This window comes from Neoarius graeffei, chromosome 5, assembly GCF_027579695.1.
Source record: "Neoarius graeffei isolate fNeoGra1 chromosome 5, fNeoGra1.pri, whole genome shotgun sequence".
Classification (NCBI taxonomy): domain Eukaryota; kingdom Metazoa; phylum Chordata; class Actinopteri; order Siluriformes; family Ariidae; genus Neoarius; species Neoarius graeffei.
The window spans coordinates 107,911,251-107,938,750 of NC_083573.1; the positions used below are offsets into that span (position 1 = coordinate 107,911,251).

The window sequence follows — 27,500 nt, forward strand, 5'->3', positions numbered from 1 at the left end:
CACTGGAGTGATTTAAGGGGAAACATTTAAATGTCTTGGAATGGTCTAATCAAAGCCAATTGAGACTTCAATCCAATTGAGAATCTGTGGCATAACTTGAAGATTGCTGTACACCAACAACCCATCTAACCTGAAGGAGTTGGAGCAGTTTTGCCTTGATGAATGGGCAGAAATCCCAGTGGCTAGATGCGCTAAGCCAGTGTTTCTCAACCACTGAGCCGCGGGCCATTAGTGGACTGTGAAGTGCCAGCTAATGGGCCGTGCGATTTTTTTTCCCCAAGTTTAAAGCCAAATACTAAATAGATCAGGATGTCGTTGTGTCCCAAATTCAGTAGCTGGTTTGCCGTGCACTTTTCAAGTAGAACAAATACATTTGTGGGTAAATTAAGAAGCCTTGATTTTTGTCACATTCCTACTCTACATTTAACTCGTGTGCGCACGGAGAGAGAGAACAGAATAAATAAATATGTTTGTGGGTAAATTATATGGATCTGTGATGCCTGCTGGAAGAGAAGAGCAGGGAGGTTTGAGAATCGAGCGGCTGTCGTTTGTTTACACTCGATACTAAAACTTGTAACGTCTTAGCAACCATCGCAAAGACTAGACCTGTCGCAGTATTCGATATACCGACTTATCGTACGGTAAATGAAAATGAACTCGGTAATTTTTTTTTTTACTGGGATTTTGGCATTTACGTGCTGTACAGCTACACAGGGAAGTCTCCAGAGTATTAGCTTGACCCACTGACTGAATAAAACACCGCGCTGTTTTCTGTCGTCTCGCGCGGCTCTCTGTCAGAGGCGGGGCCTCCCAGCATGCAACAGTTATCCAGCCAGGGGATCCACTGAACGGGGAAAAGACACCAACACAGTGCTCCGTTGTACAGACCATAGGCGTAGAATTGGGTATGGACGGGTCCCTACCAATATTTCTGACCGGAGAAAATAAAAATCCCGCTCCGTGCGCGGTACACAAAGGGTTACTGTAGGTTTCCACTGGGCAAAATGTCACGCCCAATTCTCTCATGAATATTTGCTCTGGGGGCGTGGTCACAAAAACAGCAAGCAGGTTCAGCTACCATGTCAATTAGCAAGTGCGGTTGCAGTGCAGTGAGTGGCTGCTAGCGAGCAAGCTGTCCTTGAGGAATGTAATGTTAGATTAGCTCGGAAAATTAATCAGTTAATGACAGTTCGGATTCAGTGTGTAAAAACAACAACATGCGAATATGACTGTTTTCTAAGTTAGTGTGGCGTGTAAATAACAATCCGACTTGATACTGACAACAACTAGTGTTCATTAAGGTTACGAAGACATTATTAAATCATATCACATTGTGCTAATGTTGGCTAATGTCGCACCGAGTCTTGCTTGTGAAGTGCCTGCAAACTTTAGCAGCCCGCTAACCCTTAATTTGAAGTGCTTCAGTTAAGACCTGCAGAGCCCTGACCGAGTTCGGGTAACATGACACATGTAAACAACAACAACAACAACCACCCGATGGTGATGTGGACATTAAAAGGTGTCTGGGCCACGAACAATCAAATCAAACATTATCACGTAATAAGCATAACAGCCTCCGCCTTCTGGATCAGAAATCTTTGGTTACTCCGCCTCTCTTTTGAAAACGTCACATACCGAGTCCACACATCCACGGAGCTGATTGGTTTTCGAGGGGTTTCATTTGAAAGCTGGAGACTAAAAACTTCTCTGTAGAATCCTGTCACTTCCCCCCCCCCCACTCTCGGCTCAAGAAGACAACAAAAGGGCAATAATATAACAACAACCAATCAGAATTCAGATACAACAACCAATCAAAATTCAGATACATTCTGTTGCCAAGTAAAATTGTAACCTTTCAACGTGTTGAAAAAGGTCTCGAGCCCTCGTGCTGTTTTACCGTTAGATCAAACACACATCAGCTTAAACTAGCATTCTAAAACCAGTTAAAGATCCCACAGAAGAGAGCGACTCCCCCTGCCAGCCTCATGGAATGCAGTGTTTAAGGCTCCGGGTGTGTTTTACTTCCATTTATGAGGGAAAGGAGCATACACCCTCCCGACAGTCAGTGTGTTATTCGCTTGTAAAACGCATTTGCAAATTGGTAGAATGAGTTAATCATCACATGCAAGATTTGGAATTAATCAAATAAATTGCATATTATTATTATTATTATTATTATTCATGAATTACTACAGTTCTGAACTTCAAATTTTAAAAGTCTGGCCTTTGGAGAGATGATGGAGACTCTTTTGGTGGAACACAATGGAGCAAAATATTGTGACTCTCTAATGTTGACCTGAAGTTGGCACCACTGGGGGTTGGCACTGGATTTATGTCCCCACCAGTGTTAATACCAAACCTACGCCCTTGCCTACATGTTCTCTCATTCTAATTGTTGTTACTTTTATCCAAATGACAGCTGGCAATACGTTGTTACTTTGCACTTTTTGTTGATCTGGGTACTAAACTTTGAGAAACTGGATTGGCAGAATGTTGCCTGTGAAGAAAAGAATGTCTTTTTATTACCCTGTGCCAAGTTAATATTCACTTAAGTGCAATTTTTAAGAGCCATAGATTGTATTTTATTTATTGTTTTTGTTGTGAGTGGTTTTGTTTGATTTCTTTAGGTTATTGATTTATATTTATATATTTTTAACATTCCAGTGTTTAATTGAATAAGTTGACTTAATTAAAGTTGACTGTTCTTTGAAAGGGTGTATTTGCATGATCATTATTATTTTACTAGTGACATAAAATTGTCTTGAAAAGACGTCAACAATATCGTTTATCGCAATAATTTCTGAGACAATATATCGTCCAACAAAATTTATCGTGACAGGCCTAAAAAAGACACGGACAAAAAGCCCAGAAATTTCTCCTTACCCGGGCAAAAACGATACAGGATTTATCTTGTAGTGTCCTGGTCCCCAAATCTTTAACCCAGCCACATATAAAAAGTTGTTTTCATCTGTGTGTCCGTGTAGAACGATGTCTGCAGCACCTCTGAGATACTGGGGCACTCAACGGATGGATAATAATCATTGTGCGCCGTGTGAATGGCAGCAAGTCTAGGTAGCTCTGTGTCTGGTGCGTCTTCATCTTTTGTTTTACTTTTTCTATTGTGTTGCTCTTTGGATTACACACTTTTTGGAGTATTTTTATATTTTATCCTATGGATATGGAGGCATTGCATCACTCCGGTGCTAAACTTGGATATACAAGGAGTAAACTACTCGCGCTTCGCAAAGCTGGCGGCGGGGAGGTCTACGCTGATGTCCCTGAGGTATTGTGGTGTTTTCGTGGATGAAGAGCTGGAGTTAAAGTTAGGGCGAGGCGACGTGAGAAGAAGTGGAGATACAAGCCTGCAATCCCTTCTATAGTTATGGGGAATGTTAACTCACTCGCTAATAAGATGGATGAACTGGCTACCCTGGTAAGGAATCATAAACGTTACAGAGAGTGTAGCCTGATTTGCCTGACTGAGACGTGGCTCACAAGCTGTAATCCCACTGCTAATGTTGAGCTACCAGGGTTCAATGTTGTCCGGTTGGACAGAGATAACAAACTTTCTGGTAAGAAGAAGGGTGGGGGATTGGTGGTGTACGTTAACAACAGATGGTGCAATCCCGGTCACGTTACAGTGAAAGAGACTGTATGTAGTAAGGATGTGGAGATACTTGCAGTTAGCCTCCGTCCTCATTATTTACCTAGAGAATTGTCCCACGTGATTGTCATCTGTGTGTACATACCGCCACGAGCCCTTCCTGACTTAGTGTGTGACACTATCACTATCTACGATAGCTGGGCTTCAAACTCAACATGCAGATGCTTTTTTTGTGATTTCTGGCGATTTCAATCATGTCACCTTAGACTCCACCCTCACTAATTTTTACCAGTTTGTTGACTTGCTTACTAGAAAAAATAGAAAAATTGGTCTTTTGTATTCAAACGTGAGGGATGCATACAGTGCTACCTCCCTTCCCCCGTTGGGTAGGTCAGACCACAACCTCATTTATCTTCAGCCACTGTACAAGCCTCTAGTTCAGAGGCTTCCCGTTGCCACACGCACCTTCAGGAAGTGGACACCAGAGGCAGAAGAGGCCTTGAGGGACTGCTTTGAGTCCACAGACTGGAGTGTGCTATTGGATGCTGTGGATATAGAAGAAGCCTCACATTGCACAACGGGCTATTTGAACTTCTGCATGGACATAGTTGTTCCCATTAAATCTGTGCGCTGTTTTCCTAATAACAAGCCCTGGGTGACCAGCGACGTCAAAAACCTCCTCAATAATAAGAAGAAAGCGTTTAAGAATGGTGATGTGACAGAACTGAAGGGCGTGCAGAAGGAGCTGAAAGAATATCTGAAAGCAGCTAAGGAGTCCTAGAAGACTAAGGTTGAGCGCAAACTACAGGAGAACAACATGAAAGAGGTTTGGTGGGGAGTGCGCAACATTATGGGCTGTGGGGGTAAGAGCAGTAAGGCTGAAGGTGATATGGTTAAAGCCAACCAGCTGAACCATTTTTTTTAATTGATTCCAAAGCTCTGCTGCTGCTGCTGCTGTCCCTGCCACCTCCAATTCATCATCTCCTCTTGCATCTAAAGACTCTGCCCCCCCCCCCCCCCGTACCTCTGCTTTTAAACTCTGCACCCCCCTTCCCCGCAAGTTTTACTTTTAGCACTGAGCAAGTCAGTTAGAGAACTCAAAAGGCTCAAGTCTAGGGCTGCGGGCCCGGATGGCGTCTGCTCTAGACTGCTCAGAAGCTGTGCGGTCGAATTGGGGGAACCACTTCAGTCCCTCTTTAGTTTTAGTCTGCAACAGGGTAAGGTACCCTTACTATGGAAAACGTCATGTCTGGTTCCAGTTCCCAAAAAGGCTCACCCTAAAGAACTTAATGATGTAAGGCCTGTTGCCCTTACATCACACTTGATGAAGACATTTGAACGGCTGCTGCTCCACCTCTTAAGACCCCAGGTCCGCCATGCGCTGGACTCACTACAGTTCGCTTACCAGATGAATGTGGGAGTGGAGGATGCTGTTCTGTATCTGCTACATAGAGTCTACTCTTACTTGGACAAAGGAGGCTGTGCTGTGAGAATCATGTTTTTTTATTTCTCCAGCGCCTTCAATACCATCCAGCCCCTCCTGTTGAGGGATAAACTGCTGCAGATGGGAGTGGACACTTGCCTGGTGCCTTGGATCACAGATTACTTCACCGAACGGCCCCAGTTTGTTAGGCTGGGGGACCTCTGTAGGTACAGTCCCTTTTAGAAACTACATTTCCCATCAGCCAACTTCCACGTTGACCTGCGTCACGCTCTTTCGGCGCAGTGAATTCAACACGGACACAAGGAGGATCGCTTGCTTCGCCATGCACCCAAAATAAGACGTCTTTTCTTCTCTTTCTTGCAAGATCCACGATTCAGCGCGATTTCTTTGTTTACCACTGGCCACGGTAAAAATCCAGAATCGCGTGATTTTTAAACTCAGTCTGAGTTACAACCGGTTTTATTCATTATCAGTACGTACGGACTGCAGCCCAGGCAGTTAATTAAAAGTTAAGAAGTGACTGAATCCTTTTTAACTCAAAAGCTGTGCACATTGTTTAATCAGAGACTTTCTTTTCATCACAAGCTACGAAGCGTCGGACCGAGAAATTCTCTGCGCCTCACGGAAGCGACTCACGTGCTCCACAACGGCGAAACTCCAAAAGTCTCGGAACATCTCTTCATAATCTTGCTAGAGGCAAGATACTGAGTAAGACATGGCATTTGGGCAAAACCTAGTCTTAGGAATTAGCTTTTATTGAAATAGTGTGAATTTAAACTCAGGAAAGTTTTGTTACACTGTAGACACGCAGCGTGTTGAATTGTTCTAATTTTGTCCTCTCAATTGTTTAATAGATAGGCTGTGCATGCTTCTCTCTATCCCTTACTAACATTTTGATTTCCTTATTACACATTTTGATTGCATCAAGATTTCAGTGAATTTGGTAATGTTATAAAGCTAGTGAATTAGCTGCTACGGCTAATTCTTTTATATAATTAGCATCCAGAGATAACTGTACTGTCCCCAAAGGACTGTTAGGCCTTACCACGTGGTCAAACACACATCAGTTAGCATCCCACGCTAGCCTTTCTTTTGCTAGGCCATAGGCCTTACCACGTGGTCACCAGGCCTTACACCCACAAACACACCTTAGCTAGCTTTCCTTTGTCTTAGCTAGCAACACAAGGCTAATCTAGGCCTCCACCACGTGGCCACACACAAACACACCTTTAGCTAGCAACCAGAGCTAAATCCTTTGTTCTCAAACCCCACGTGGTGACACACCCTCCTTAGCTAGCCACACAAAGCTAATTCTTTTGTCTTAGCAACCAAAGCTAATTCATTTGTGTAGGCCACACACACACACACACACACACACACACACACACACACACACACACACACACACAAGGCCTCTCACACACACACGCACCCACACACATACACACACCCACACACATACACACCCACGCTCATCAAGTATATGACCATATCATCATATTTGTATATAATGATTCCAACTGTTATTATCCATTTTTATCTTTGTTATAATAAATTCCATTATTATTGAAACTGTGTGTATTTATTTGTTGTGCTTAATATACTCGAAGTTGCCCAATCTCCGAAGAATTCTAAAAGGTGCATGAGTTATGTAATATGGTAAGTGATCATAATAATTTGGAATATGCCATAATTTGGCTGTTTGATAATTTATTATTAAGCACCAAAATTAATGGTATTAATTAATGAGATTAATTAATGAGACTGATCCAATGAGACTGATTCCATGACTGATTTAATGATATGAGACTGATTCAATTTAATTATTAACCTTCAGATTTAATGAGATTGATCACTTAATAATTACCAAATGCACCTACACCTCACATCTGAGACTGTGGTCAGTAGCACAGGGGCACCACTGTTCTTTCTCCTGTACTGTTCACCCTATACAGCACTGACTTCAAGTACAACTCTGAGTCATGCCACTTGCAGAAATTCTCTGACGACACTGCTATTGTGGGGTGTATCAAGGATGTTCAGGAAGGGGAGTACAGGAGCCTTGTGGATGACTTTGTGGGATGGTGTAGGTCCAACCAGCTGCAGCTGAACACCACCAAAACCAAGGAAATGGTGATGGACTTCAGGAGGCCTGTTTCTCCCCTGTTGCCTGTCACTATTGATGGGGTGACTGTGGAGACTGTAAGTACTTACAAGTACCTGGGGGTACACCTTGACAATAAACTGGACTGGTCTGCCAACACTGATGCATTTTATAAGAAAGGGCAGAGTAGGCTTTTTTCCTTAGAAAGCTGGGGTCTTTTAATGTCTGCAGCAAACTCCTGCTTATGTTCTAACAGTCTGTCATGGCCAGTGTCCTTTTCTATGCTGTGGTATGTTGGGGAGGTAGTATTAGGAAAAGGGATGCTGGACGACTGGACAGGCTGGCGAGTAAAGCTGGCTCTGTGGTGGGTATGGAGCTACAGACTCTGTCAGCAGTTGCTGACAAAAGGACGCTGAGCAGGCTGCTCGCTATCATGGACAATGAAAGCCACCCCCTGCACACCATCTTCTCCAAACAGAGAAGCATGGTTAGCAGCAGGCTCCTTTCCCTATCTTGCAAAACAGACAGGTTGCTGAGATCTTTTGTACCTAGGGCCATTCAGCTTTTTAATGGTACATTGAGAGGAAGGACTGTTTTTGATTTTAGTGTTTAAATTTGCTTGCTGCTATACTGTATCTCTACAATGGTTGAGTATGTTGCACAATTTTATTTTTAACATGAGACTCTTAAACATGCTTTTTTATATGCATAATTTATATTTTTTTATCTTTTATTGTTTTCTTTTTATATTCTGTGGTGCAGGAATTGTTTGGCTGTTTTTATATCCTTGTGATATGGATGTGTGTTAATTTTATTTTGTTTGTGTGCCTTTGTGTGTGTAGCTACTTCTGCTCCTCCTACTCAAGCGAGTAGGACGCTTCTTTGCTTTGCTCCTGCTTTGCTCCTGCTTGATCTTTATTTTACTTTACTTTCTCATTTAATTTCCACTACTTTTTCATTTTATTTTTCATCTTTATAAGCTTTTAATTTTAATTTAATTTCCACTATTTCTTCATTTTATTTTTCATCTTTATAAGTTAGCTTTTAAAACAAAATGCCAGGGGGCAAAAAATCCAGGAGATCCTGCAGAAAATGCACAGAACTAGAACAGAGGATTTCTATCCTGGAATCAAAGATTGATGCTCTGCCAAAGACTGACGAATTAAGAGCAATATCTCAGGAAAGGAGTACAGAAACAGTGGCTGAGAATGCAGAGAATGTACCCCGACAAGCCGATGACATTGCAGATCGAGTGGATGAATTCATCAATCTAACAGGGCAAAATGTGGCAGATCACAGAATCCAGGGACACATGTCGGCCCGGGGGCATTTTGAGTTATTGACAGATTCAGAAAGTACAGTTTCTAAGCTTTCCAATGATGCCTTCCATGTGGAGATCTGACAGTATTTGAAGAATGTGTGGCCTTTTGAAAGTGTATACTTCTTAAAACAGAAAAGGGAGAAAATCGCCCTCAAAGTTTTCCATCTCAGCTACTCTGGGTGTAGGGCGGGCACATAATGGTGCTCATTTGCATGACATTAAGGAAAGCCCTACCCCCTACGAGCTAGCACGATACTACTTTCATGTAAACAAAGATCACCACGTCAATTTTCCTTCCATGCAAAGTATGCCCAAAACAATTATGAAGTACAAAAATAAGTCCTAAAGTATACTTTAACGTTTTGTGGTTGAAAATTTACTCACACCGTAAGAAAGAAAGATAGCACGATGATGACACAACTAAACACAACACTAGTTTCATGTAAAGCCTCGGTCACAACCGGCTGTACAGTACGCGCTCCTACAGCTCCTACGTGCAAAAAACGCAAGAAACACACGGAGAGCGCGCATGAAACGCACGAGAGCGCGCGTGTGACAAGCACGAGAGCGCGCGTGTGATGTGCTGATTTTCGAGCCGCAGAGGTTCTTTGTCATGTCAAACAAACTCTACGGGCGCTTACGTTTTTTTCAGGTTGCAAGACAAACTTATGGCCAACGCGCGTCTTTCTCCATGAACAAAAAAAAAAACGCAGCGATTTGGGAAACGCCAAAAATCACATGGCCAAAAAATCGTACGTCCGGTTGTGACCTCGGCTTAACCAAACCACAACACTCTCCGTTACATGCAAAAATAACCACACAGCCTTAGATTAATAAACTCACCCCATCAGAAAGAGAAACGGCGCCTTGCACACACCAATGCCTCCGATGGAATGTAATCCTAGAACGGTCCGTGTATCATCCAATCATTCAAGTATTCCATTCAATCTGGAAAACGAGGTTGCGATTTTTTTGGCTAGAAATGATGATCTCCGATGTAAATAACGAGTGTCTGTTTGCTTCGTGGGGCTCCTCTGCGCTCTGTTTAGTAACTCATTCCATAGTGAAATCACACGCCTGTATGCAGGTTAAGTAGCCATGCGCTCAACTCGGATCATGCAGCTGATTCGCGGAAAAAAAAAAACAAATGACTTAAATCTTCATGTGAATGGCCCATATGGTAATTTACCCACACCCCCCAGCAGGCTACAGTCCTGACAAAAACGAGACAATTTGCAACAAAAAATGTATGCTTTTCCAACAAAACAATCTATTATCTGAAATACTGATTGCATTCTTCAAGATCTCAACTTGCACATGATGGAAAAAAACAAAAATCACAAATTTCGAAAAAAAAATGCTTCTTTTGCGATTATCTCGGATTCGTTTCGGCCGACATGTGTCCCTGGATTCTGTGAGCGGTCACGAATGTGAGTACAGATGAAAATAAAATCAGAAGAACCTCAACACCAGCTTGTTCTGATACTATGCGACCCATGCTCCACAGCCATGCTATCAGAAATAGAGCTAGGTCTACAAATTACAATAGGATTTACAATCCTATGGAAAATCCACAGCCCATAAGGCTTCAGAACAAATTTGAATGCCTCAGGGATGTGGAAGCGGAATTTTCAGGCGGACAAACACATCGTAAAAAGAAATTGCATCACAACCGAAGAGTTGTGGGAAGAGGCAAAAAGCAGCTCAAAACACCACCTGATCCCACAACCCTTGTTCTTGGTGATTCCACTGTAAGACATTTAAAAGGACATGGAATGATTATTTGCTGCCTTCCAAATGCATCCATCTCTGACACCAAAGACAGCATTTTGAAACTCATGTCCGAGCATAAAACTATCAAACGTATTGTTGTGCATGTGGGAGCAAATGATGTTTTCAGAGAACAGCTGTTTGTCCAAGAGGACTTCAAAAAACTCTTTTCTCATCTCTATAAGACCGGAATACAATCTTTTATCAGTGGCCCACTTCCTGCAAGGGGAAGTTTTGCATTTAGTCGACTTTTCAGTCTTAACACCTGGCTTGGAAAAACTTGTTTTCATCTGGTATGAACTTTATAGACAATTTTAACCTTTTCTGGAATCACAGAGAATTTTTCAAGCCAAACAGCACTGAACTTAGGTGGATTGGGACCAAAGTGTTAGCAGATCATTATAGACTTGCAATTTTCTCTCAGTCAACATTGAAGAGAACAGTTGATAAGATGTCGCAGACTGACCTAGTTACAAATATAAACAATTCCTCTGCAATGCCAAAACAATCATCTATGCAAGTCTTCACCAAGGACACACAGCCATCTGGAGCAGACTGCCAAGAACCATCTGGGGCAGACTGCCAAAGACAACAACAATCACATGGAGAATGTGAGCATGCGATTTTATCATGCGATTCCATCCAGATTAAGGACCTGACTAAAGATAACCATGTCAAGGTTGCGTCGTCCACTTCTCAACCCCATGCAACTATCACAGAGACAATCAGCGAGACAGTCACCACAGAGACAGTCATGGAGACACTTACAAAGGCCTCACCAAAGTCTCGCTCTTCTGATTTTATCGTACCATCTCCGTCTCCCCCTTGCATGGATTTCCCAAATAGTATGCAAACACTGATGCAAATGGCTACACTCTCTTTTTCCAGCCCAAATCTGTCGCGACAAGCTGTGTACCCAGTTCATCAAAAATCAACCAACAGACTGAACTGTGTTCGCCCAGGACTTTCAGCTGGCTACCAATCTTTTTCACCATCTAAAAGATACATGACATCTCCAATCCTCTCAATCTCAAACAAAATGGAACATAAAGAAAGTCTAGTATGATGTGCTGGGGGTCCCTGCATTGGGTGTAGTTTTGAAAACAAGCTGGGACCCAGTATGCCTATGCCATTCTCTATTCCTGTGTTGATAAGAAATAGAAAACATAGAGCAAGAGTCTCTTTGTCTCCTCTTAGTCTCCTTCCTGTTTCAAAACAACATCAGAGTGCCCAAGCGGATATTACTTCTAGACTTTCTGTAAAGCTAGCTCTTCTGAACGTTAGATCACTTTCAAACAAGTCATTTTTAATTAATGATCTTATCTGCAAACATAATCTTGATTTTTTGCTTCTAACTGAAACTTGGCTGGATCAAGCAAATAGTGCTACCACCCTTATTGAAGCAACTCCCCCAAATTTTAATTTTATGAATGTTACCCGACAGGGGAAAGGTGGAGGGATCGCAAATATATTCAAATTCTCTTTTCAATGTAAACAATCCTCACTTGGTGATTTTACATCCTTTGAACACTTATGTGCAATTGTTACATGCTCTCCTAACATATTGTTATTAACTATTTACAGGCCTCCGAGACATTCAGCCAAAGTTTTTCTGGAAGAGTTTGGTGAACTGTTGTCAGTCATTTGCTTAGAGTTTGACTGTCTTATTATATCTGGGGATTTTAACTTGCATGTAGATAATCCTGAAAACACCGATGCCAATGAACTTGCACTTATTGACAACTTCAACCTTGTACAACATGTACAGGGGCCGACCCACTCTCGTGGTCATACCCTTGACCTCGTCATCACAAAGGGTCTTACTGTTTCTACTACTGTTGTTGACCTGGCCTTATCTGATCATTTTTGTGTTTTTTCTGATGTTTCTATGTCTCCTCACATTCAGAACAGCTGAATGACTATGGGTAGGAGAGTCATAAACGACAACACGTGTTCTCTTTGAGCAAGCTCTCTCTCGGATCTCAACCAAAATGTCAGACTCTGTCGATGATTTACTGGAAATTTTTAATTTAAATATGACCCAAATTATGGACGATATTGCTCCATTCAAAATCAAAAGAGTCAATGATAAGCAGAAAGCACCATGGAAGCAATACCCAGCTGTTAAACTGTTAAAGAGAGAATGTAGAAAGACTGAAAGAAAATGGCGCAAAACTAAACTTCACATCCATTATCAAATCCATAAAGAGATGCTTTGTAAATATAATTATGAAATTCGTAAAGCAAGACAGTCTTTCTTCTCCAACATCATCAGCAGGAATATGAACAATGCCCGTGTGCTATTTTCAACAGTAGAGAAGCTAACAAATCCCCCACCACAATTAGCACCTGAACTTCTCTCAGTTAATAAATGCAATGAGTTTGCATCCTTCTTTAAAGGTAAAATTGATAAAATACGACATAATATTGCTCATAATATATCTCTGTTGCAAAAAATTGAAAAACTGCAATCACCAGTGACACAGATAGATAACTTCAACACAATGTCAGAATTTTGTTTAATTGATTATGAGACTCTTGAAAAAACGGTACAAAATCTCAGTTCCTCAACATCTGAATTGGACATTCTGCCCACCAACTTTTTTAAGTCTGTTCTACATCTTATAATTACAGATGTGCTTCAAATGATAAATACATCCCTAGAGACTGGCATTGTTCCTGTGTCCTTGAAAAAAGCCGTTGTAAAGCCCCTACTTAAAAAGAATAATCTGGATGCTTCAGTATTAAATAACTACAGGCCGATATCAAACAGCTGTTTTGATAACTTTCAATCAGGATTTCGTGCCAATCATAGCACTGAAACAGTGCTGATTAAAGTTATAAATGACATACGTCTTAATACTGATGCAGGCAAAACATCGGTCCTGGTATTACTGGACCTCAGTGCAGCTTTTGATACTGTTGATCACAACATACTGCTATATCGACTTGAACATTGGGTTGGGTTGACTGGTAAAGTTATCAATTGGTTAAAATCATACTTAAAAGATAGAAGCTTCTTTGTTACCATGGGAAATTGTACCTCAGTGTCAATGTCTTGACCTGTGGTGTCCCCCAGGGGTCGATTCTTGGACCATTACTATTAAACTTTTATATGCTCCCACTTGGGCAAATTATCAAGAACAATTCAATTTTATATCACTGCTATGCAGATGATACCCAAATTTATCTTGCTCTATCACCTAATGATTATGCCCCCCTTGAATTTTCTTCAGCTGAACACAGATAAAACAGAAGTAATTCTATTTGGAAAAAAAGATGAAAGACTCAGGATTACCACTATTCTTGACACAAAGAGGATTAAAACTAAAGAAATGCTTAAAAATCTTGGTGTTTTCATTGACAGCGAGCTAAACTTTGACAGTCACATGAAAGCAATCACTAAAACGGCATTTTATCACCTAAAAAACATTTCCAAACTAAGAGGACTTATGTCAAAAAATGATCTGGAAAAACTTACACATGCCTTCATCTCTAGTAGGGTTGATTACTGCAATGGCCTTTTCACAGGCCTGCCAAAAAAAAACATCAAACGACTTCAGCTGATTCAAAATGCAGCAGCTAGGGTTCTCACACAAACAAAAAGAACAGAGAACATTACTCCAATTCTAAGGTCCCTTCACTGGCTTCCAGTAAGCTACAGAATTGACTTTAAAGCATTGCTGCTGGTGTACAAATCTCTAAATGGTACAGGGCCCAATTACCTCTCTGATATGTTGCAGCAGCCTAACCCAATCAGATCTACCAGATCGCAGCAGAAAAATTTACTGTTAAAACCTGTTGTTAAAACAAAGTGTGGTGAAGCAGCTTTTAGCTACTATGCAGTACAGCTATGGAACCAACTGCCAGAGGACATCAAAAATGCTCCTGCTGTTGGCAGCTTCAAATCTAGACTAAAGACCAAGCTGTTTTCAGATGCTTTCTGCTAAATTATTAATATTGCCATCTCTACATGTTTTAAACTCTTTACTTTTACAGTCTCTCCAGGTTTTAAATTTTACTTAACTTTTATTCTATTTTATTCTGCTGTTTTTTTTTAAATTGAACTTTTATCTCATTTTATTATTTTATTTCTACTATTGTTTAATTCTTATTAATTTTCTTCCCCATTTATTTTATGTAATCTTATTTTCTATTGTTTACTGTTTTGCTTTTACTTCTGTAAAGCACATTGAACTGCCACTGTGTATGAAATGTGCTATATAAATAAACTTGCCTTGCCTTGTAGTTATGTATATGCTACTGGGGCACCTCAATTTCCCTCAGGATTATTAAAGTCTATCTGTCTGTCTGTCTGTCTGTCTGTCTGTCTGTCTGTCTATCTATCTATCTTCCAATTTTCTTAATTCCAGCTTGTAATGTGACAAAACAGGACAAACACCAAGGGGGATGAATACTTTTGCAAGACACTGTCCATGAGGGAGTTCTCTGATTGGTCAGGAGTTTGTGAGGGTGGGGTTTGATGGACACTTCTTATTGGGGCTGTTTTACTGCTGGAGGTCAAGATTTTGGGAAAAATATGATGTAATTATTTGAACTGAACACAAAGTTGTGTGTTGAGTTTCAAACAGACAGTAAAACAGTTGGTGTGTATCATTCTCTGCTCACACACACACCTCTGATTTCTGGGGGTTTGGAGTGGACCTGAGTACAGGTGGTGTGTTCACGTGTGTCAAAAGGTGGGTTTAATAACCTGTTAGTGTAAAAAGTGAAACCATCTCCTGGAAAAGTCCCAGAGGTTTGTTTCTCTCTGTGTGTGTGTGTGTGTGTGTGTGTGTGTGTACCTCAGTGTCTCCAGTGTACAGTGTGGATTCTCCAGTCCAGCAGAGAGCAGCTTCACTCCTGAATCCTGCAGGTTATTGTCTCTCAGGTTCAGTTCTCTCAGTCTGGAGGAGTTTGAGCTGAGAACTGAGGACAGAACTCTACAGCTTTCCTCTGTCAGATTACACCCCCACAGACTGGAAGAGAAATGATGAAATATCAGAACACTGATCTCAAACACACAAACACAGCCATAATCCAGCTAAACTTTAGCATGGAACAGAAATGTGAGTGTGTTTCTCTCACACACAGAAATCAGAGGACAGGACGCCACATCAGCACATTTACAGGAGCAGCGACGTCTTTCTGCACTCCACAATCTCTCAGCTACAATTTATTATCACACCATTAGCTCATGGACAGAACACACACGTGTGAGAGCGAGCAGCCGACAAACACTCCACTCTGACCTGTGTTCAAGTTTCTACAAACTAAACACACACACACACACACACACACAACTCTCTCTCTCTCTCTCTCTCTCTCTCACACACACACACAGTACTCTCTCTCTCTCTCTCTCTCTCACACACACACAGTACTCTCTCTCTCTCTCTCTCTCTCTCACACACACACAGTACTCTCTCTCTCTCTCTCACACACACACACACACACACACTACTCTCTCTCTCACATACACAGTACTCTCTCTCTCACACACACACACACACACACACACACACACACACACACACACACACACACTACTCTCCCCTCCCCTGGACGACTGGACAGGCTGGCGAGTAAAGCTGGCTCTGTGGTGGGTATGGAGCTAGAGACTCTGTCAGCAGTTGCTGACAAAAGGACGCTGAGCAGACTGCTCGCTATCATGGACAATGAAAGCCACCCCCTGCACACCATCTTCTCCAAACAGAGGAGCATGGTTAGCAGCAGGCTCCTTTCCCTATCTTGCAAAACCGACAGGTTGCTGAGATCTTTTGTACCTAGGGCCATTCAGCTTTTTAATGGTACATTGAGAGGAAGGACTGTTTTTGATTTTAGTGTTTAAATTTGCTTGCGCACGGTGGTGTAGTGGTTAGCGCTGTCGCCTCACAGCAAGAAGGTCCTGGGTTCGAGCCCCGGGGCCGGCGAGGGCCTTTCTGTGTGGAGTTTGCATGTTCTCCCCGTGTCCGCGTGGGTTTCCTCCGGGTGCTCCGGTTTCCCCCACAGTCCAAAGACATGCAGGTTAGGCTAACTGGTGACTCTAAATTGACCGTAGGTGTGAATGTGAGTGTGAATGGTTGTCTGTGTCTATGTGTCAGCCCTGTGATGACCTGGCGACTTGTCCAGGGTGTACCCCGCCTTTCGCCCGTAGTCAGCTGGGATAGGCTCCAGCTTGCCTGCGACCCTGTAGAACAGGATAAAGCGGCTACAGATAATGAGATGAGATGAAATTTACTTGCTGCTATACTGTATCTCTACAATGGTTGAGTATGTTGCACAATTTTATTTTTAACATGAGGCTCTTAAACATGCTTTTTTTATATGCATAATTTATATTTTTATTATCTTTTATTGTTTTCGTTTTATATTCTGTGGTGCAGGAATTGTTTGCTTGTTTTTATATCCTTGTGATATAGATGTGTGTGTTAATTTTATTTTGTTTGTGTGCCTTTGTGTGTGTAGTTATGTGTATATGCTACTTGGACACCTCAATTTCCCTCGGGATTATTAAAATCTATCTATCTATCTATCTATCTATCTATCTATCTATCTATCTATCTATCTTCCAACTCATAGTGAATGAATATCTTTATATAAAGATGATAAGTTCTTTGTTAGTGTGTAAGGATCGAATCCCACTGAGTGGTTTCTATATCCAATTCTTGGGTTTAATAACTTGCTTGTTTGCTGAACACAAACATGGCAATAAGTTCCTGTGTTAATGGACCAGACTCCACTTTTGGATCATTAATCCCGTTTGGCTGAGAATGCCCTGCATGCATGGCTTGGCTTCTGGCACATCCATACAGTTTTAAATACAACACCTACAATTAACAACAGTTTTTATCGGATTTATTTAATTCCTGGGCTCCCATCTGTAACAGGGAGTGATGTTGCATCCCATTAATACACTTTACAGGAGATTATTAGATTCTAATAGAATAGATGAGCCAAAATAATTGGGGATCTGTTTTAATGGGCCCCGACTGGGTACAAGTATGAATAGGTGGGCCTCGAAGCAGAAAAGGTTGAGAACCCCTGTGCTAAGCTAATTGAGACATTCCCAAAGAGACCTGCAGCTGGAATTGCAGCAAAAGGAGGCTCGACAAGGTACTGACTTTAGGGGTTGAATACCTATGCCCACTCCAGACTTCTGTTTTTTGTTTGTTTGTTTTGGGGGGTGTCATTGTATTTATTGTTTGTGTCACAATAAAACAACCATTTTCAGCTTTAAAGTGGTCGGCATGTTGTGTAAATCAAATGGTGCTAACCCTCCAAAACTCCATTTTAATTCCAGCTTGTAATGCGACAAAACAGGACAAACACCAAGGGGGATGAATACTTTTGCAAGACACTGTCCATGAGGGAGTCCTCTGATTGGTCAGGAGTTTGTCAGGGTGGGGTTTGATGGACACTTCTTACTGGGGTTGTTTTACTGCTGGAGGTCAAGATTTTGGGAAAAATATGATGTAATTATTTGAACTGAACACAAAGTTGTGTGTTGAGTTTCAAACAGACAGTAAAACAGTTGGTGTGTATCATTCTCTGCTCACACACACACCTCTGATTTCTGGGGGTTTGGAGTGGACCTGAGTACAGGTGGTGTGTTCACGTGTGTCAGAAGATGGGTTTAATAACCTGTTAGTGTAAAAAGTGAAACCATCTCCTGTCAAAGTACCAGAGGTTTGTTTCTCTGTGTGTGTGTGTGTGTGTGTGTGTGTGTACCTCAGTGTCTCCAGTGTACAGTGTGGATTCTCCAGTCCAGCAGAGAGCAGCTTCACTCCTGAATCCTGCAGGTTATTGTCACTCAGGTTCAGTTCTCTCAGTCTGGAGGAGTTTGAGCTGAGAACTGAGGACAGAACTCTACAGCTTTCCTCTGTCAGTTTACACCCCCACAGACTGGAAGAGAAATGATGAAATATCAGAACACTGATCTCAAACACACAAACACAGCCATAATCCAGCTAAACTTCAGCATGGAACAGAAATGTGAGTGTGTTTCTCTCACACACAGAAATCAGAGGACAGGACGCCACATCAGCACATTTACAGGAGCAGCGACGTCTTTCTGCACTCCACAATCTCTCAGCTACAATTTATTATCACACCATTAGCTCATGGACAGAACACACACGTGTGAGAGCGAGCAGCCGACAAACACTCCACTCTGACCTGTGTTCAAGTTTCTACAAACTAAACACACACTACTCTCTCTCTCTCACACACACACACTACTCTCTCTCTCTCTCACACACACACGCAACTCTCTCTCTCTCACACACACACACTACTCTCTCTCTCACACACACACACACACACACACACTACTCTCTCTCTCTGTGCGCAGGTTTGTGTGGGTGGAGCTGAGCATTGTGAGCGAGTGTGTGGAGCAGTGGCTTTTGGGCCAGGAGCGCATGTTTTTCTAACTTTTCTCTATTTTTTCTGTCTTTAAATTTAAACACCTTAATCGTAGGGCTTTAACATCTAGTTTACGTGATGATAATAAAACTATTACAAGGGGTTGTTTGGGGTTTGTTTACTGGGACGTCTGCCTCCACCTTTGTGCTGGAAGTATGGCTGTTCCAGGTGTGGGTAGTAATCTCGATCATCTTACGCAGCGTCATGCAGTTAGAATTGTATCGACTGCCAGCGTGGAAGTTTGTGGTTTAGCTGTCGGAGAACTTGTCGCACATGACAATATTTTATCAGCAGCCCGCATGAATAACACGGTTGTCCTGTTTCTCAGAGATGTCGAAATGACGAATGATCTTGTGTAACGGGGAGTGGGAATTGATGGTGTTTTTACCTCCGTTCTTCCGCTTTCTACCCCGTCTAGAAAGGTTGTTTTGTCGAATGTACCACCATTTCTTAAGGATGATGTTCTAGCACAAACGCTATCACGTTATGGCAAACTGGTGTCACCTTTTTAAAAAATTCCTATCGCCAGTAAATCTCCGCTGCTTAAACATGTAGTGTCCTTTAGACGGTTCGTCTACATGATCTTGAAAGATAATAAGGACGAATTGGATCTAAGGTTGAGTGTTAATGTTGATAATTTTAACTACGTTGTTTATGCAACAACCAGTGTGAAGTGTTTGGGCTGCGGTGAAACGGGGCACCTGGTGCGAGCTTGTCCCTTTAAAGGGGGTGAATCAGAGAGACAAGGGGAAAATGCCGGTGGGGCTGATGAAAACAGCGGAGAGGGGCGATCTGCAGAGACTGTTCCGAGCACTGGGAATGAGTTACCTGGTTCGCCCGGTGTCGTTGAAGCAGATGAACCTCACGAGACTACAGGAATTAATATTCCTGCTTCTCAAACTGAACTCACCAGTTCCGAGTGTGTTGTAGAGGGTAACGTTAGCTCTGAATCTGGGACCGCAGACAGTTCGCAAAACAGTAACGAGTCGGTCACTAACTGCAGTCAGTTTTCAGTCTCTGCTGATGAAATGCTCATAGATTCAGAAGAGAATGTTTTTAAAGTTCCACCAAAGTGAAAACAGGACATTGTTAAAAAGAAAGCCAAAAAGAACAAAACTCTTACTGCCACTTCAAGCGATGCTGAAAATGAAAGTGATTTCTCTGACTGTAGTGTGAATTACAGCTTACGGCAGAGTGGCTTTACCAGTCGCATCTATAGTGTGGATGACATTAAGTTGTTTCTGAAAGAGACAAAGCACGCTAGAAATATGCGTGTGGATGATTTCTTCCCAGATGTAGAACAGTTTATAACGAAAACAAGGTCTTTCTTGAGTGAGAACTGTTTTGCTGAACAGGAGGTTTACCGCCTTAAGAAAATTCTAACTAAGCTTAATGTTCTAATGAATGATAGTGGTGACAAAGCTTGATCTCCTTTTGTTTCATCATGATGTATACACAGCTGTTTCTTTTATTTATTTTATTTATGAAGGAAATCCGGGTTGCTTCTCTAAATATAAATGGGGCCAGAGAAGGAATTAAGAGAGCAACTTTGTTTGAGACAATAAAACAAAAAAGGTTCGATGTTGTTTTTGTTCAGGAAACTCATTCCGACACAATCAATGAAGTTGACTGGGTAAGAGAGTTTGATGGACTTGCACTGTTAAGCCACAACACTTCAATTAGTGGTGGGGTTGCCATTTTATTTTCCAGAACTTTTACTCCTATTTCCTATGAGGTTGAGGAGATTTTAAAGGGTAGGCTTTTAAAAGTCAGAGCCAAATTTGAAAATATTTTTTTGGTCTTTGTTTGTGTGTATTCACCTACTTTGCCTTTTCAGAGAATGTTGTTTTTAAATGATTTAGACACTGTTTTACATGGTTGTGATCCTGAGGAGATTTTACTTTTGGGAGGGGACTTAAACTGTACGGAGAAAGTAATAGACAGGAATCACATCGAGCCACACGTGGCCTCACGTAGACGCCTCACTGAATTAATCTATTCTAATGACCTTACTGACATTTGGAGGAACTTCCATGGGACACAAAGGCAGTACACATGGAGTCACTCCTATAATAATCAACTGTCTCTAGCAAGATTGGATAGGTTTTATGGTTTTAAACACCAACTTAGTTGTTTTAGAAACTGCTTAATTGTTCCGGTCGGTTTTTCAGACCATAGTTTAGTTGTTTGCTTCTTGTTTTTAAACTTTGTTAAGCCAAAAAGTGCATATTGGCATTTTAATACTAATTTATTGTCTGATGGTAATTTTAAAGATGTTTTTAGACACTTTTGGAACGATTTTAAAACCAAAAAATCTTTCTTCCAATATTTGCAGCAGTGGTGGGATTTTGGCAAAGTGCAGATAAAGCAATTCTTTCAAGAATATACGGTCAATGTCACAGGCGACATAACTCGCTCTATGAAAAACCTAGAAAAAGAAATTATTGAGCTCCAGGAGTTAATTCAGAACACAGGAAATCAGACCTATGCTGAAAAATGTAGGTGCAAAAAGAATCTCCTGGCTGACTTGCTAGGAGTTACAGCACAGGGAGCTCTGGTCAGGTCTCACTTTCAAAGTGCAGAATTGATGGATGCACCATCAAAATTCTTTTTTAATCTAGAAAAAAAGAATGGACAAACAAGATGTATCCATGCTTTACGCTCTAAGGATGGATTACTTCTGTCTGATCATGCAGACATACGTAAGAGAGCAGTCTGTTTTTTTGAGGAGCTGTACCAAAGTGAGGTACTACAGGACCAGGCTGTTGACAATGTCTTCCTTGGCAACTTACCCCAGGTGTCCACAGAGGCCAATGCAGACCTTGGAAGAGCCTTGACTCTAGAGGAACTGCAGAGAGCCCTTCAAGGTATGGAGAGTGGTAAAGCACCGGGGCTAGATGGTCTTCCTGCTGAGTTTTACAGGTCTTTTTGGCCCGAAATGGGTGAAGACATCCTGGCTGTTCTCAGTGACAGCCTAGCTAAGGGGAAGCTGCCACTGAGTTGCCAGAGAGCGGTACTCACTTTGCTGCCAAAAAAAGGGGACCTAAGTGACATAAAGTCCTGGAGGCCTGTCTCGTTACTTTGTACAGAATACAAATTGCTCTCAAAAACTTTGGCAAATAGACTGAGTGATGTGTTGGAACAGGTCATCCACCCTGACCAGACCTACTGTGTGCCAGGTAGATTAATTCATAATAATATCTCTTTTGTCAGATATCTTTTGACATTGGTAAACTTTTTAATTTAGAGTTTGGTCTAGTGTTTATAGACCAAGAAAAGGCTTTTGATAGAGTTGAACACAACTATTTGTGGAGTGTCCTGGCAGCTTTTGGTTTTAGTCCCCTTTTTATTGTAAAGATAAGAGTTCTGTACAGTGACGTTGAAAGCATACTGAAGGTTAATGGCGACCTGTGTGCTCCTTTTAAAGTTCATAGGGGCATTAGACAAGGTTGTGCCTTATCCAGCATGCTGTATAGTCTTGTAGTAGAGCCACTTTTAATAAGTTTAAGAAAGGAATTAAATGGTGTGACCTTTCCTTTTTGTGGTAATAATTTTCAAGTGTCAGCATATGCAGATGACATTGCTGTGTTGGTTAGAGACCAGAAGGATATTGACACAATGTTTAAAATTTTTGAAGATTTTAGATCTTTCTCTTCAGCCAAAGTTAACTGGGCTAAGCGTGCAGCTGTGCTAATTGGGAAGTGGTCAGATGGAGAGCCTAGTCTCCCAGATGGCTTAAGCTGGATCAGGAAAGATTTTAAATATCTTGCAGTTTTTCTTGGGGATGAAGCCTCCATACAAAAAAACCTTAAAGGCACTACTGAAAAAATAAAGGGCCGTCTGGACAAATGGAGGTTCTTACTGAATAAAATGTCCTATAGAGGGCGTGCTTTAATTATAAATAACTTGGTAGCATCTTCTCTCTGGCATCGGTTAGCATGTGTGGATCCCCCAATGCAACTCCTGTCAAAGATCCAGTCGATTCTCATCTCATTATCTCTAGCCGCGTTATCCTTCTACAGGGTCGCAGGCAAGCTGGAGCCTATCCCAGCTGACTACGGGCGAAAGGCGGGGTACACCCTGGACAAGTCGCCAGGTCATCACAGGGCTGACACATAGACACAGACAACCATTCACACTCACATTCACACCTACGCTCAATTTAGAGTCACCAGTTAACCTAACCTGCATGTCTTTGGACTGTGGGGGAAACCGGAGCACCCGGAGGAAACCCACGTGGACACGGGGAGAACATGCAAACTCCACACAGAAAGGCCCTCGCCGGCCACGGGGCTCGAACCCGGACCTTCTTGCTGTGAGGCGACAGCGCTAACTACTACGCCACATGTGCCGCCTCCAGTCGATTCTGGTCAACTTTTTTTGGGACAAGCTACACTGGGTACCACAAAATGTGTTGTATCTACCTAAAGAAGAAGGTGGACATGGACTTATTCATCTACAGAGCAGAACGGCAACTTTCCGTCTCCAGTTTGTACAACGGCTTCTTACAGGGCCAGTGGACTCCGGCTGGAAGTCAGTGGCTTGTGCTATTTTACAGACTTTTGAGGGTTTGGGAATGGACAGAACTTTATTTTGGATGGATCCTCAGAAGATGAACCTTAGTCGAGTCCCAGTGTTTTATCAAAATCTTTTTAAAGTATGGTCTTTTGTAACAGTGAAAAGGGGGCTCAGTTCTTGTTCTTTACATTGGTTTTTAAAGGAGCCCCTGATCTATGGCTCAATTTTTGATGTAATGGGTGAAGTGTTTTTCTGCTCTAACTTTTAATCTCCTCAAGTCTGGAGTCACAACTCTCAATGATTTAATTAAGTTAGCTGGTCCAGAGTTGCAGAACTGTGAAAGAGTGGCAGATCATTTGGGGGTGAGATCCATTCGTGTAGTTAGTTTTCTGCTTCGAAAGTGGCGGACTTTACTAACAACTGGAGAGTTAGGGTTGCTGGTAGACTATTCCAGAGGTTTGTGTCATCCAGTCAACAATGATCCCTTTCCAAATTTTATGCTGTCCCCTCATCTTATAGATTGTACAGGTGTTTATTTGCAATGTGAAAGTGTGGCATTCTTGGGCCCAAACTCTGCCAATGGTAAAGCCTTATACAAAGTCTGTGTTAAATATTTTAATAAGAAAATTCTAGATAAGAAAACAGATACTCCCTGGCGTATGGTTTTGCAGACAGGGGAAGCTGTCAAACCACAGTGGAGAGCATTTTACAAGTCACCATTACCTAAGAAAACCGGGGATCTGCAATGGCGTATTTTACATGGTACTGTCGCAGTTAATGCTTTTATTTCTGTTTTAAATCCAGCTGTAGGCCAAGAGTGCCCATTTTGTTTTTTAAGGGAAACAGTTTTCCATGCTTTTATGCATTGTGTGAGGCTCAGACCTTTATTTGCTGTTTTGCGTATACTATTTGTTTATTTTACTGAAAATTTTTGAATGGAGACTTTTATTTTTGGTTTTAAATATGTACAGAAACAACGTCTGAAGTGACAATTGTTAAATTTTTTGCTTGGACAAGCTAAGATGGCAATATATGTTAGCCGGAGAAACAAGGTTGAGCAAGCTTTTAGTGAGGATGCGGTATTGGTCTTTTCAACTTTAGTGCGATCTCGTATTTTAATTGATTTTCGTTTGTATAAGGCAATGTCCAACCTTGAATCTTTTAAACAAATATGGTGTTATAATGGCGCAGTGTGTACAGTCGAGGATGAAAAGCTGCTATTTGCACATTTTTTGAAGGTTGGATCCTCGAACTAAAACTCTTGTATCACATTTTTGTTTGTTATTTTGTTTTTTTTTGTATTTACTTACTTTCCAGAAATAATCTGGTAGTGCTGTTGTATATATGTTAATGTTTGAAATAAAGGTGTTTTGAGATTCAAATTCTCTCTGACACACACACACAGTACTGTCTCTCTCTCTCACACACACACACTACTCTCACACAGACAGTACTCACTCTCTCTCATTGTGCGCATGCGTGAGTGAGTGGGTGGAGCTGCGGAGCGTGTGTGAGTGAGTGGTTTGGGTGATTCGCACCCTTTCTCTCTATTTTCTAACTTTTTCTTGGTATTTTTTCTTTTCTTATGGTTGTTTTTTTGTAGATTGTGGCTAGTGTAGTGTAGAGTTTGTTTTTTGAGTTTAGTTTTGCCTCCCAAGCTTGAGCGTCTGCTCCCCTGTGTCGGAAGCATGACGGCTTCAGGCGCGGAGAGGTTTGAAACTTTAACGCGGCAACACGGAATTAGGATCATTTCCTCTGATAGTGTAGAGGATTGCAGTTTGGCAATCGGGAAAATCATTGGGCATGAAAATATAGTGTCTGCCGCACGTATGAATAAAGCGGTTGTTTTGTTCCTTGCAAAGACTGAATTTGTAAACATTTTGGTTGAAAGAGGCATTGGAGTAAATGGTGAATTTATTCCTGTAACTCCGTTGGCAACACCTTCGAAGAAGGTTATTATTTCCAACGTTCCGCCTTTTATAAAAGACGAAGTGTTGCTTGAATCATTATCTAGGCATGGCAAAGTTGTTTCATCAGTAAAAAAGATTGGAATAGTTAGCAAATCGCCACTTTTAAAACATGTCGTGTCCTTTCGGCGCTTTGTTTTTATGATTGTTGAGGGGAACCGTGACTTGGATTTGGCCATCAATATCAAGGTGGATGGTGTCAATTATGGTGTATATGCAACTACCCATATTATGAGATGTTTTGACTGTGGGGAAACTGGGCATATGGTACGTTCTTGTCCTAAAAAGCGACCAGAAAGTAACAATGATGCTGGACAGGCGTCTCAGAGTGACTTGCAAACCGAAGGAGGTGGTGAGGGGGCAGAAAATCCACCCGCGCCTCAAGTGCAAACTGAAGCTGAAACAGCTGATGTCGCACCCACTGATCCGGTAGTTTCAGCTGAATCAGTGAGTGAGCAAGTCAACATTGATGCAGAAATGAGTGAGGTTAATTCGCAAGAGAGTCAAGTTCTTACCCCAGTTGTGGCAGAAGATGGAGGAGTTTAAAGTTCCCAATAAAAGGAAGGGGAAGGCGCGTCCCCGACGTCAGGCAAAGAAGAATAGTTTAATTGAACTCCATTCCACTACTACTGATGTTGAAAGTGAGGGCGAGGTGTCTGACTGTAGTGTGGACTGCACCTTACGCCAAAGTGGTTATCCAAGTCGTTCCTATGATTTAAATGAAATCAAAATGTTTTTTGCGAAGACGAAGTTTATACGACATGTCCAAATCGATGAGTTTTTCCCTGACGTTGAGCAATTTATGCAGAAAGTGAAAACCTACATGGCAGATGGAGTTTTTGAAAACACTGAGGTCTATCGTTTAAAGAAAATTCTAACTAAGCTAAGAGCTTTGTTAGATCTCAATGATTAAAAACAGTCAAAAATTGCCTCAGCTAACTTACATAATGTTTAAGTTTTTCTTATTTTTCCAACTCATGAGTGAGTTGCATATTGCCTCACTAAATTTAAATGGTGCAAGGGACCGTGCTAAAAGAGCATGTTTTTTTAATTGTTCAAACAAAAGAAGATTGATGTTGGTTTTGCACAAGAAACCCACACTGATATAGGGAACAGTCTAGACTGGGAAAGAGAGTTTGAAGGTTTTCCCATTTTAAGTCACAATAACTCCACTAGTGGAGGTGTTGCTATTCTTTTTTCAAAAAATTTTATGCCTACCACTTATCAGGTTGAGGAAGTAGTCTGTGGAAGACTTCTAAAAGTAAAAGCTCGGGTAGAGAAAAAATGTTTTGTTTTTATATGTGTTTATGCTCCAACCAGGGCCATAGATAGAATGATTTTTTTGCAGACTCTAGAAGGCACCCTTAGAAATTGCGATTCTGATGATATTTTAGTGTTGGGTGGGGATTTTAATTGCACTGCAAGTGGCCTGGACAGAAATCATGTTGAACCTCATATGCCATCTCAAAAAAGACTTGCAGAGCTGATAAGCTCACATGATTTAGTTGACATATGGCGTAATTTCCATCATATGCAAAAACAGTATACATGGGTACATACTTATGGCAACAGAATATCTTTGGGAAGATTAGACAGATTTTATGGTTTTAAACATCAACTGAGCTTTTATAGAGGTTGTTTTATTTTTCCAGTTGGGTTTTCAGATCACTGTATGGTTCTTAGCAAATTATTTATTAATAACATTAAGCCTAAGAGTGCGTACTGGCATTTTAATTCTAGCCTTTTAAATGATGCCCATTTTAGAGAGGTTTTTACATTTTTTTGGAATGATTTTAGTCCTCTGAAGTCTTCTTTTCAATCTGTTCAGCAGTGGTGGGATATGGCCAAAACCAAAATAAAACAACTATGTCAACAGTATACTTCCAATGTGACGAGAGACATAGCTCAAAAAATTAAACTCTTGGAAAAGGATATAATGGAGCTCCAAGATTTAGTAGGCCAGTCAAGCGACCAGGATATTATAACAAAGTTGAATTTGAAAAAAAAAATAATGGCGGACTTACTAGATATCCCTGCTCAAGGTGCTTTGGTCAGATCACGGTTTCAAAATGCCGAACAGATGGATGCCTCGTCTAAGTTCTTTTTCAGTCTAGAGCGGAAGAATGGCCAAAAAAGGCTGCTGCATTCCTTAAAATCAGAGGACGGAGCACTCTTGACTGATAAAAGAGAAATTCGAAAGCGAGCGGTCAATTTTTATAAAGAACTTTTTAGGAGTGAACTACCCAGTGAGCAGGTTTTTAATCATGACTTTCTTGAGAATTTCCCAAAAGTGTCTAGTGAAGCCAATGTGAACCTCTGTAAGGCTTTGACCTTAGAGGAACTGCAGG

The 27,500-nt window shown here is 41.4% G+C and overlaps 1 protein-coding gene across 1 annotated transcript in view; it reads right to left on the reverse strand.

Moving 5' to 3' along the window:
• Positions 1–27,500, reverse strand: part of LOC132886321 (NACHT, LRR and PYD domains-containing protein 3-like) — a 719,980-nt gene that overhangs the window by 624,324 nt on the left and 68,156 nt on the right. Inside the window, exons 6-7 of the mRNA XM_060920867.1 lie at positions 17,975–18,148; positions 15,049–15,222 (exon numbers count right to left, since the gene is read on the reverse strand). Coding sequence (XP_060776850.1) covers positions 15,049–15,222; positions 17,975–18,148 — 348 coding nt within the window. The remainder of the gene's footprint in view (positions 1–15,048; positions 15,223–17,974; positions 18,149–27,500) is intronic.